The sequence below is a fragment of the Odocoileus virginianus genome, chromosome 15 (assembly GCF_023699985.2).
Source record: "Odocoileus virginianus isolate 20LAN1187 ecotype Illinois chromosome 15, Ovbor_1.2, whole genome shotgun sequence".
NCBI lineage: Eukaryota > Metazoa > Chordata > Mammalia > Artiodactyla > Cervidae > Odocoileus > Odocoileus virginianus.
Genome location: NC_069688.1, coordinates 6,715,421 through 6,727,891, shown reverse-complemented (window position 1 = coordinate 6,727,891; position 12,471 = coordinate 6,715,421). Strand labels below are relative to the sequence as shown.

The 12,471-nt window shown below is 37.2% G+C and overlaps 1 protein-coding gene across 11 annotated transcripts in view; it reads left to right on the top strand.

The window, feature by feature from the left end:
• PHF20L1 (PHD finger protein 20 like 1) overlaps positions 1-11,890 on the top strand; it is a 73,958-nt gene extending 62,068 nt beyond the window's left edge. For all 11 annotated transcript variants that reach the window (XM_020910735.2, XM_070476980.1, XM_070476982.1 and 8 more), the window contains 4 exons: positions 900-1,095; positions 2,536-2,902; positions 4,244-4,406; positions 5,724-11,890. In XM_020910735.2, the coding sequence (XP_020766394.2) occupies positions 900-1,095; positions 2,536-2,902; positions 4,244-4,406; positions 5,724-5,866 (869 nt within the window). In that variant the 3' untranslated portion in view covers positions 5,867-11,890. The remainder of the gene's footprint in view (positions 1-899; positions 1,096-2,535; positions 2,903-4,243; positions 4,407-5,723) is intronic.
• The last annotated feature ends 581 nt before the right edge of the window (positions 11,891-12,471 follow it).

The window sequence follows — 12,471 nt, the reverse complement described above, 5'->3', positions numbered from 1 at the left end:
TGACCCCTTTGTTTTACTGATGAGGCAAGTAGGACACTGGGCATCACGTGCCTTGTCCTCAAGACGGTCAGACTGGCCGTGCCGAGAGGGGCGCCTGCACCTAGCCTCCCCGCACCTGGGCCTTCCTCACCGCAGGGGCTCTTTGAGCAGCAGTGTTCTGCATATGGTGTGTGCTTCCAGCTCCCCAGCAGAGCCCGTATGGGCATCTCAGATAAAAGCTCCTGCCTTGTTCTTGTGTCTATCAGATGAATAACATGGAGAAGCAGGAGAGTTATTTAAACCTTCATGAATATAGGCATTTGTTCATTCATTCATCCAGCAGCATTTATTGGGTTCCTTCTGTTTGCCAGTCTCTGTGGTTAGAGGTAAGATGAGGTAAGAGGTAACCATGCCTTCCACTTGCTCACTGTATAGTAGGGGACACATACATAGAAGCAGCTAATTGTAACTGGATATAATCACTGTTGATAGTGAAGATATTGGATTATATCAGATTCTATAGATACAAAGCTCTTAGACATGAAGGAGGGGTCCCTGTTCACTTAACTAGAATTCTATGTTTCGTCCAGTTCAACTCCTTGTTTCTATTTACCCCTTTCGACCTTTTTAGAGAACAGATGACAGATACGTAAAAAATAAAAACCAACACTCAAGGTTTCTCTGAAGGTGTGACCTGCCATTGACCACATCCTTAATGGAGTTTGTCCTCCTTAATCGGCAGGAAATCTGACTGTGGAAAGAATAGTGCCAACTCTTCAAAACACCTTGCTCGTCTTTGGAATTTGTTCTTAGTCCTAGGGCTTACCTCGTTTACTGAGTGATACTGGTCGGGAAGCAGCTGAAGGGAAGTCTTGAGTGAATGGACTCCTTTGTCACTGTAATCTCAATTTCATCTACAGGTCAGAGATGGAGTGCAAAGTATCGCTACGATAAGGATTGGTTGAATAATGGGAGAATGTGTGGGTTATCATTTTTAAAAGAAAATTACTCTCACCTCAATGCCAAAAAGATAGTTTCCACACACCACCTGCTTGCTGACGTCTGTGGTGTTACAGAAGTCCTGCACGGGTTACAGCTGAAGATTGGAATACTCAAGTAAGTGAAGGGTGGCCAAGGCAGGGGCTCGGTTAGGTGTGAGTTTTAATCCAAGCTAAGTCAGTTGTTTTTTGTTTCTAACTAATTTTTACTAGAGTATAGTTGCTTTACTGGCCTACTGGAACTGATCATGTCTTTGGCAGACTCCATGCATCCTGGTATCAGGCACTTTGGTGTACCTTGTTTATGACTGTCTTCCCTTACTAAGCCTTGGGCTTGTGTCTTACTCATCATTTCATTCCTAGAGCTTAGTGGAGGGATAGGTTCTCAGTAACAAATGAAATTTGCTTCTGTTGGATGTCATAAACCTGAAGATGAGTTTCTCCATAAAAAAGTCATGCAAATGCTAAAACTCAAGAGAGAAACTAATTTATAAAGTTAGGCTTAAAAAAATGTGGTTTTCCTTGATATCATTATGAATTTCTGAACATTTGTAATTTCAGTAAAGATTTCAACTGGACAACTTTTGCCTCTTGCCTACAGGTTCTGCTTATCTTAATGTTTCTACTAATAGTAGTTATTATCAGTAGCTAGTATTTATTGAAAGTCTACTAGGTCCCTGAAATTGATGGTTTCTTATGATATTTCATTTAATCCTTACAATAATGACCTTACTTTGATGGATGGGTGATCAAAGACAGAGGTTCTGTAACTCGTCCAAGCTCCTCCTGTAAGGCAGAGCCAGGACTCTACCCAATGGACTATTGAGTTACAAGTCTAGCTCTCCTTCTACTGTTGAATAATTATAGTGTTTTCTGGATATTAAATAATAAGGGGTCTAAAGGATAAAATTTATAGCTTCCGAAACAAGACTTGGGTTTGTCTCCAGAATGTCCTTCTTTTACTCACTATAGAATTTAAAAAAAGGATTCCTCTTTTACTGCAGGATTTTAATTATTACAGAATCAATTGTGCAGTATCATGCTCGAGTGTTCAGTGAGGATGGTGGTAAAGATACATTATCTTGGACTGTTAGTGAGCACGTAATTAGTACACCTCTTTGGAGGCCACTTTGACAGTACTTGTCAGAATTAAAATGTGCAGACATTTTCTAGCAATTCTGTATCTAACTGATATCCGCACTTGTGTGCAAAGGTTGCTGTTGTTTAGTCGCTAAATTGTGTTCAACTCTTGTGACCCCATGGACTGCAGCATGCCAGGCTTCTCTGTCCTTCACTCTGTCCCGGAGTTTGCTCAAACTCATGTCCAGTGAGTCAGGGATGCCATCCATCCATTTCATCCTCTGTTGCCCACTTCTCTTCTTGCCCTCAGTCTTTCCCAATATCAGGGTCTTTTCCAGTGAGTTGGCCCTTTGCATCAGATGGCAAAGGTCCACATAAAAAAAAAAAAAAACAACTTAAAACAACAGCAACAACAAAAAACTTGTTACTACACTTACCCCCCCTCCCCCCTGAACTTTTTCTCCAACTTTGTTTTAAGGAATAAGCATCATCCCGACCTTCGTCTCTGGGCTTGTCCGGGGAAGAGGAAAGATCAAGATCAAGTGGTTGCTGGGGTGGAGAAAAAAATAACGGTGCAAAACACAGTTAATGTGGAAGAAAAGAAGTATCACGTACAGAACCACAAAGAACCACCTCGTTTGCCCCCAAAAATGGAAGGAACTTATATAACAAGTGAGCACAGCTACCAAAAGCCACAAAGTTTTGGTCCAGACTGCAAATCTCTTGCAGACCCTGGGAGCTCAGATGATGATGATATTAGTAGTTTTGAAGAAGAACAAGAATATCACACAAGAGATAAAAACCGTTTACGATATCCAGTAAAAGAAGATGGAAGGCCCGGAAAGGTATAAGTAGTTCATTTGGCTTTGCTTAGAAATAACGATAGAACAAAGGAAAGTTTCGTGAAATAAGGCATACTGAATTCCCAGATTTTACTTACATTTCCAAGTTCATAAGTACCTTCTTAGGGTAAAGACATTCTTTGCTGTCTCTCCAAGAACACACTGACCTTTTGAACACTTAATTATCCCCTAATTCAGAAATAGAGTAATTCATTAAACTTTCGCCTTAACGAAAGTTCTAATTTTATAAGTGCACTTAGATGTCTCTAAAAACCATGAACCACATTTTTTCCCAGAGAACATCTGTGTGTTAAAAACGTGAAAGTGCATATGGGTGTGTATATATTAATATAACTTGTGTTCTTTTGTACATGTTTCAGATAGGAAGTGGCAGTCCGGTTGTCTTTTTAAACTTTAGCATATTTGTATATGTATATCAATCCCATTATGCAATAAGCTGAATTCTTATAGCTCTGTATACATTGAATATTTATAAACTTATTTCCTATTCATAACTTAGAGATGTCATGCCTTCATTTTTTATTGATTTTCAATTAGCAATACTGCTTTAAAATCAGTTCTTTATCTTTCTGGCCTCTTTTATCAAGTAAATTCTATAAGTAAATACTTAACTGTACATGAAATTTTGTGGTAAATTATTTGTCAAATTAATATTCATCTTATGAAGTGAGTTACTGCTGGTGAACCTGAGCTCAGATTTTGTGTGTGTGTTAAGCAGTCAGCACTTTTTAAATTTTTAAAAGATTTTTATTTTTCCCTCATCTCATTGATTTAGCTGCAATAGTAAATTCTAGTGTGCAGTTAAGGACACTATACTGGCTTCTGCCAGCTTCCTTAATTTTATTTCATATTGCTTTTTGCCTTCACCCCACTTAAAACACAGTTTAGATTAATTGAGGAAGGGGTCAGTCTAAATTATCTGGGCTTCCTAGTTACATATATAACTAGCTCCTTCATTTCTTCAGCAGGTTTGACTGGAGGCCTTCTATCCTGAGTAGCCCTGGGCTGGGCACTGGGGAGAGACACAGAAGGCATACATATATAACTAGCTCCTTCATTTCTTCAGCAGGTTTGACTGGAGGCCTTCTATCCTGAGTAGCCCTGGGCTGGGCATTGGGGAGAGACACAGCAGGCGTGTCTGCTTTTTTAGGGCCATCAGGTGTAATTTAATAATGTGCTTGTGCTCCCTTTAATGATATTCTGGGGGTCAGATTGGATTTTAACCTATCCTCTTGGGTAATGAGGTTTTTAATGTATCTTTCCCTGTGTGACATGACATTACATTTCATCCAATTCTTTGTTTCCGTTGGTTCTTTGGAGAAGAATCCAGCTGAAAGGAATACAGTGTTTGTTTACAATGATAAAAAGAGCACTGAAGACCCGGGAGACTCTCATCTTCAGTGGCAGCTCAATCTCCTTACGCACATAGAGAATGTACAGAAAGAAGTCACCAGCAGGATGGACCTCATAGAAAAGGAAGTTGATGGTAATTTAAGAAGGATCTGAAACACAGTTGCTGTAGCCTGTAAAGTGTGTTTATTGTGCTTATGAATAACTACATGCCGTACCTTAAAGTCTTTTAAATTATGGGACAAAAACTGCAGACAGGGACCACACTGTTGGAGCTTTATTGCTTCTTTACATTGTATTTAGCATATATGCCATTTAGGGTATTTTAGTCTTCAGTCAGTATGACTGGATGGCTATTTTAGGGATTTTTCTTTTTTAAGATAGGTACTTAAGAAATACTGCCCATCTGCCCGGCTCAGTGTATACCACATATGGGATACTTATTAGTTTCATTGAACTGTGTTTTCTCTGAAAGTCAGCATAAGGACTTGAAGCATATTTGAAATATTGGGGAAAACATTTTGTTTCACTTTGGTCAGTATTTTTTAAGTGAAATTAGCAACAACAAAGACCTCCTGCTAGGTTAAGTGGGTAAACCTTTAGTTCACATATACATTTTCAGATGTTTTTCTTCTCTATTTTTTATTTTATCACACAGGAACCCTAAAGAGTGGACAGGGAAAATATTATCCCCATTTTATAGTTGAGAAAATAGAGTAATTGAGATTACTCGATTTCCAATCTAGTGCTTTTCTACTCCATTTTTAAACTCATAGATTGTATTTCCCACCCCGCCTTGTTAGAGTTCCTACTGCTTTGTTTTTCCCTGTGAAAAGAGGAAATGGAAACCCACTTCAGAAGCATCCTCCTTTTGGTTATAAGCTAGCTGTAGAGTTAATTTAGTTTTAAGTAGATTTTTAAAGAGGAAAAAAATGCAACTTGATGCCATTTCCTATTATTATTAATAAAAAGGATAAAATGTAACTAATTGTGTTCTGCCTAGATTTCTAGTATGTGTGCATTTTTTTAAGTAGTGGTTCAAGAGGACACCTCCTCTCCTTTGTGAAAAAGAACTTATGGACTAGAAAAAGGAAACGGTTAGGGTAGCTGAGCTTCATTTAAAATGAAAATAATTTAAGCCATTAATAGTAATCTTGAGCAGGAACAGGGGACGTTGTTTTCTGTTCTAGAAGCGAGTAAAAGGAGACACTCAAAATGAAGTTACTTTATAAAGGGGAAAATTACCTAAAATAACTACAGGTAAAACAACAGATAAAGGTTACCAAGATGGGCTGAGGGATAGAGGATGCTTAACGGCTTAGAGGTGGCTTGCGGCTTTCTAGAGACAGGGAAGTGAACTCTTTCTGCATCACTTTTTCAACCTTCTCATTATACCATTTTCTGACTGTTTTCAGTTGCCATGTAAATGTGTGTGTTCTCTTCTCTCTTTTAGTTCTGGAAAGCTGGCTTGATTTCACAGGGGAGTTGGAGCCACCCGATCCTCTCGCAAGGCTGCCCCAGCTTAAGCGCCACATCAAACAGCTCCTAGTTGACATGGGCAAAGTACAGCAGATAGCCACTCTCTGCTCTGTATGATGGCAGTGAATACCTGATGCAAAGAATGGGGCTCTGTTCAGTCGACTTGCTTTTGTTATCCACATGGCTGCTAAGTGGATAGTTAAAAAGCTTAGTGATGTTTGGCCATTTACTGATTTGTGACATCAATAGGATGGCACCTTGGAAAGGAAAGTGAAGAACAACTGTATCAGGGAAGCTAATATTAAAAAACATTCATGAGCTAGATACAAATGATAATGTGCCATATGCCCAGGATCAGTGGAGATAGACTAGAATCTATGCTGAGGGAATCAGATTGGCAGGATTTTTGAGTAGTTGCTAATGTGAAACACGAGATACCTGTAGGAAGAAATATGGTGCATTCATATAGTTCTTAGTAGAGAGATCTATGTTTATAAACCAGCATTTGGCCAAAACCAAAATTGTAGAGGAGATTTAAATTGTGGAGAGTTCTGTAAGGTTGTTGTAAGAGCTGTCTTCTCTGCAGTTGATCCAGCTGCACTGAAGTCCAGAGTATTTAAACTTTTATGGGATTGTGAACTGTCTCTTAGGTGATGAATGTCCTTAACCAGAAAACTGACAGTAGAAGTCTCGCTTCTGAGGAAAACAGTTGTGGCATCCTTACTTCATTGTGAATATATGTTAAAAACAGTGAAATAATTGGAATCTCTTGCTGGAGTTATAAGCTCATTGTAAAAACAGAATGGCTTGCAGAAGTGTCAAGTGTGCCAAATAACGATACTGCTGGAAAGAGAGGTTTAAATACTGTGGGGGTTCTTTCACCCAAGTCTTAACACAATGCCATCAGTCCATCAGAGACGCGTCTATCCCCTATGCTATATATAGAAGATATATAGTCAGAGTTCAGCATTCAGGTTTCAACGTGCAGTTTGACCCTGAATGTGCCTGATATTTGCCTTCAGAAAAAAAAAAATGTAAATAACCTCAGCTGGGATGAGGAGTGACAAAAATAACAAAATAATTTGTGGCTGTGGATTTTTTTTTTTTAAACTGCTGGTAGTGGAATACTGGAAAAGCTTCATTTCTGAAGATGAATTTTATTTTTGAAACATACATAAGGCACTCAGAACTTGTAGCTTTGATCACAAATGGACAGATTTCTGAAACCAAAGGCAACTAAGTTGCTGCGTTAGCTCTTGCTGGATCTCGGCCGGCCTCCGTCTGCCAGTGCTCTTGCGAGCCTTGTGCCGCCCCGTGCTCGCGCAGGTGTGTGTTCCGTGTGTATGCGCGTTTGAAACAAACACTCGGCGTACATGTGTACATAATCAACACATATTTATATCTACACATATCTAGTTTTATTACTATAGTCTATAAGAGTTGGTGGTTAACATGAAATGTTACCTTTTAACAGACTGTTTTTAAAAAATTAAAAATGTTATGTATAGGTTTTGAAACTTTTTTAAAAAGGGGGGAGAAAAGACTGTTAAGAGGAGGCTATTTGATGACATGTTAACACTTGAATATTTTATGCCTCATCCTGTTTATCAGTTCTAGCAATCTGTATAAATGCATTTTAGAACTGATAGACAGTCAACTTGAATTTATCTTTGATAAGAATACATGCCACTGTACATTCAGATATTATTTAAAACTGCAAACACACTGTTCTATATGTAAGGTACTGTATGTAAAACTCTTTATTAAAGCAATTCCACATATCATAAAATTTCAGCTTGCCTTTTTGCGGCCTTATATTTTGATGTAAAGATGATTAAAAGAATGTGCAAAGCAGTAATTAAAAATTTTTATTGCCTTTTGTGATTCTCCAACTTGACACATGTGCCAAAGATGACAGAGATAAAATACAGCCCTATATATTTACTTATGATGCATTAACGTTGTCAGAAGTCTTACTGAGAAATGAAAAGCTTTAGTAGAAGAGATACAAGGTAGTTATTAAATTTGAATATTAAAAGTAAAGAAAGATAGTGCCTGTATTTCATGTGTGGAGTAAACTTTCTAATGTCTCTTTTTCAAGGTTGATACTTTATCTTTTCATTTGTGTTTTAAAATAATGACCCTAACCTTTTCCCTATTATGGTTAAATTATAGACATTTATCTGTTTTTCAGAATGGAGCAAATAGCATTCTTAACAGGCTGTGAATAGCAGTGTTGCCCAGATTCTTGTCATATGCTCGGGGGACCTTTTGTGCCCAATAACACTCATATTCTCAGCTCCTGATGACCACAGTTAAATTAATGTGCATTTTTTTCTTACAACATCTTAAAATTAGATCACTTTGATAGCCAGCTGACTAGAAGTTTCATTAGTAATTAGAATATTAAATTCTTGTTCTGCTTTAATGCATATGAATTGGGAGTCTGAAGTTTTTGATTTATGTTTTTAAAGTAAATCTGTATTGAATTACTTGTACGCACATCTCCATTTATTAATAATACAGAGTGTATCAACAACTGGTTGAAGCCTTTTAGCAACTATAGGCTGCTGACTCATTCTGTATTTAGGTGAGTGAATTTGTTTTTGAGAAGTCAGTCCATTGTGAGAAGTTTCGGAGGAGTTGGTTTTCTTTCCGCAAGTCTTACTTTAAAAAAAATGTGAGTATATATATATAAATACAAGCAGTAAACTAGGGAGGGTGTTTCTTGAAAAGGGAACTTTTCATTGCCACCCAGACAGAGTAGACAGACATTGTAGGGAGAGATCCTTCTTAGTATGCTGCTGCTAAGTGCAATTTGTACTTCATACTCACTGTGTGGTTCTGCTGACTTTCAAACTTAGAGTAGTGTACACTCTCCTTAAAGGAAATTGATTATTCTCATTATTTAAGGTGAAATCCTTTTTCCCACATTCGCCTTATTTCCACTGGCTTACATCCTCTCAGATCTGTATTTTCAAGATGAAGGACCCCATTTCCCCTCCAGCCAACAGGATCTCCTGCCAGCCTCACTCTCTCTGCTATCACGTCTTCTAAGAGCCCTGGGTGGAAACTCACAGCCTCCTCCCCCACCCGCCCCAGCTCTTTCCTTCACTGGTTGTGCTGGTTCCTCAAAGAGCGTGGTGTCATCTTCCTTCTGAATCCCACTTTTTATAAAATCACATGATGGTAATACTATGGGCTTCTGAAATTTTAATTTTCATTCTGATTGATCAGAATGATGACTGTCAGCCTAGAGGATTAACACTGAATAATCGCTCTGGGCCAGGTATTGTGTGTGTTAGCTGTAGTATCTGATTTAGTTCTTTTGTGGAGAGGTGGAACAGGGTCATTTTCAAGCTGAAGAGGAGGAGGACGGGAAGCTGAGGGTTAGAAACATTTAGAGACTTGTCAGGTTCAAGATGCACACCCAGTTTTGTTCCAGCTTGTGTGCGCCTCGCAGGTGTGTTTCACATATTCTTGTCATTTCTTTTCTGAAATCCTTAGTGGCTCCCTATTTCAAACCAAGTTCGATCTGTGTGATCTGGATTTTTTGTGCTTTGCCTAATCAGTTCTCAAATTCATTTAAGTATGTAGCCTCACAATTTCCATAGATGGCTTCCATCTTTTGCCTTCATATTATTTTCCTCTTCTGGGAAATTCTCCTTATTTTTTGTGTCTCTTCAAATGCAGATAGTTCTTCAGGCTTCGGTTTCTCTTCCTAAGAGAAGCAGTCGACCACTGGGAATGTCTTAATAGTGTCCTTCATTGTACCAAGCTATGGAGGAACCATGTCAGTGGATGATATGTTTCCTGTGGTGGAACAGGCAGGAGCTTTGTAGTTCTCAGATTTTTTGCTCTGCAGTTTACCAGCAATGACCTTTCTGAGCTTTGGTTTTCTTATGTGTTAAAAGGAATAATACCTAGCTTAGAACCTGGTTTTTGAGGGTTTAATGAAGCAAATACAGTAAATAGTAAAGTTGAAAGTTAAATGTGGTAGACACATTGAATGTCATCTGTTTGCCAGCCATTAAGTTATATGGTTGAATATGAAATTAATGTTAATAGAATCACAGTCTGTATAGCCTAATGGAAACACTAAAAAAAATATTTTTTCAACAAGATAAGTGATGTCAGAGAGTAAAAAGAACCATGGAGGCAAAAGAAAGAAAAGTAGACTTGCAGGTGGAGAGGTTTGGGGGAAATAGAATCTGTAAGTTAATTAAAACAGGGTGTGTGTGCTCACTTAGTTGTGTCTTGACTCTTTGTAGCCCCATGGGCTGTAAGGTTCCTTTGTCCATGGAATTCTCCAGGCAAAAATACTGAAGGGGTTTGCCATTTTCTACTCCAAGGAATCTTCCCAACTTAGGGATCAAACCCACATCTTGCTGCTTCTGCATTGGCAGGCAGATTCTTTACCACTAACGCCACATGGGAAACCTTCAATTAAAACAGTCGTTTTTGAATGTTTTTTGACTGTGACCTCTCCATAGGAATTTCGAAAAATTGTCATTCGTTTCTGGTACCTGTTGTCTTTGGGTAACCCTGAAAGTAGATCCAGAGACAAGACTGGAGTGTACTTAGTCAGCTAAGGGATTGTACTTAGATCATCTGAGGAAGTTTGGAGTGAGGAAAAGAGAAAAGGAGGGAAGAGGGAGGAAAAAGCCCAAGTAAATAAGCACATTTGGGGACACTGCTGTGGGCAGCGGGGCTTTGAGTCTGCCATTTGAAATTGCTCATCATAAATTTAAACAGTTGCAGAGTGTGGTTTCTAATTTGTAAATATTGGGCAATTAAGATCAACCTCTTATCAATGTTGGAATAGAATCAATACTGTTTTGTTAGTTAGCAACATCTGTTTTAAAAGTACACAAGCAAGCTCTTTAACATTTGGAAAATTTTCAGTTTTTATATTCTATTTTTTGCCTTTTATTTTACTTCCTAATAGAATGTTGTCTTTTTTTATACTTACAAGTCTTTATCATACTTTTGTCCATACACACAGAATTGCAATTTAAAATTGTATTTATAGACTTAGAGTATCAAAATACTTGGTGAACTAATCACTAATATCACTGAATATAAAATAGAGAAATATACAATTATAGTTGAAGATTTCAGCCCTCCTTTAACACTAATTGATGGAACAAGTAGCCAGAATATCAGGACAGAAGACTGGAACAAAAATGAATACTCAACCTAATTGACGTTGAGAGGACATTCCACCCAACAACATGAGAACATGAATTTCCTTTTTAATACACATGGAACATGCAAAGAGATGGCCTACATTCTAGGCTATAAAATAGGTCTCAATTCATTTAAAATTGAAATGTATAACATGTTCTCCAACAATAATGAAATTAAACTGGAAACTGGTATTAAATATCTGAAAAAACTCCAGAGTGTTTGGAAATTACCAACATACTTTTAAACAATCCATGACTCAAAAACGTTAAGTTAAATTAGAAAATGAATGAAAAGGAAAACACATAATGTTAAAATTTGTGGGATGCAGCTTGATATTAGAGGGAAATTTACCATTTTAAATGATTATAATAAAAAGCAAGGTACAGATTTTAACTTAACTGTGGTGATCATTTTGCAATATGTACAAATTTTGAATCGTACTCTTGAAACTAATGTCAATTATACCTCAGTTTTTAAAAAGCTAGAAATTTTAAGTAAGGTACAAAATCATTGGTTTAAGATTTAAAAAATGAGAAAGCAGTTTAAAACCAAAATAAATGGAAAGAAATGTGTGAAATCTATGAAGTATCAAATGGACGCACAAAAGGGAAGTATCAATATAGACAAAAAAGCTGATTCTTTGCATGGAAATAAAACCAGTTGACTCCTACATAGACTGATTGAAAATTAGAATGGAACAGGGAACATTACAACATATCAAACATACAATTTTTTAAAAGGGATATAGTGAAAAAACACTAATAAATTTAACATCTTACAATGAAACAAAAAATTCCTCAAAGATACAAGTTAGCAAATCGACTTAAATAAATTGAATTTGTAATTGAAAATGTTCCTTCAAAATTCCAGGCCTAAATGTGAATTATATCAAACATTTAAGGAAGAATCCTTGATTTTACACAAGCACTGAAAAAATAAGGAAGAAAGAAACACGTATTTTTCGAGACCAACTTTAACCTCATGCCGGAACCGGAAAAAAACACTACAAGGAAAGGAAATTACAGAGTAACACATGTCTAGAATATAGACACAGTCCTCAACAAAATAATTACATGAATACAATGATATACAGGAAGTATAATATATCAAGATCAAGTTGGGTATTCCACAGGAATACAGAGGTGGTTTAAAGTCAATGAATTATGTTAATTCACTAAACTAAGATAAGGGTTTTCATAAGTTTCAGTGTCCATTCATGATCAAAAACTACTAGAACAAGAATTTGCATAACAATATAGAGCATCTTTCAGGAGACAAACCTTATAATGGTAAAGGAATACTTTCTCTAAGGAATAATGCCAGAATATCCACTATCACTGTTATTATCCAACATTAATGTATAGGTCCTGCTAGTGCAATAGGGCACTGGGCAATAAAGGAGGAAAAATAAAAGGCATAGTATTTAGGAAGAAAACACATTTGCAGGTGACATGTACTTGGAAAAGCGTAAGGAACCTACCAAAAATGCTGTTAGAATTAAGATTTCTTTACATTAGCAAGGTGCTGTTGGA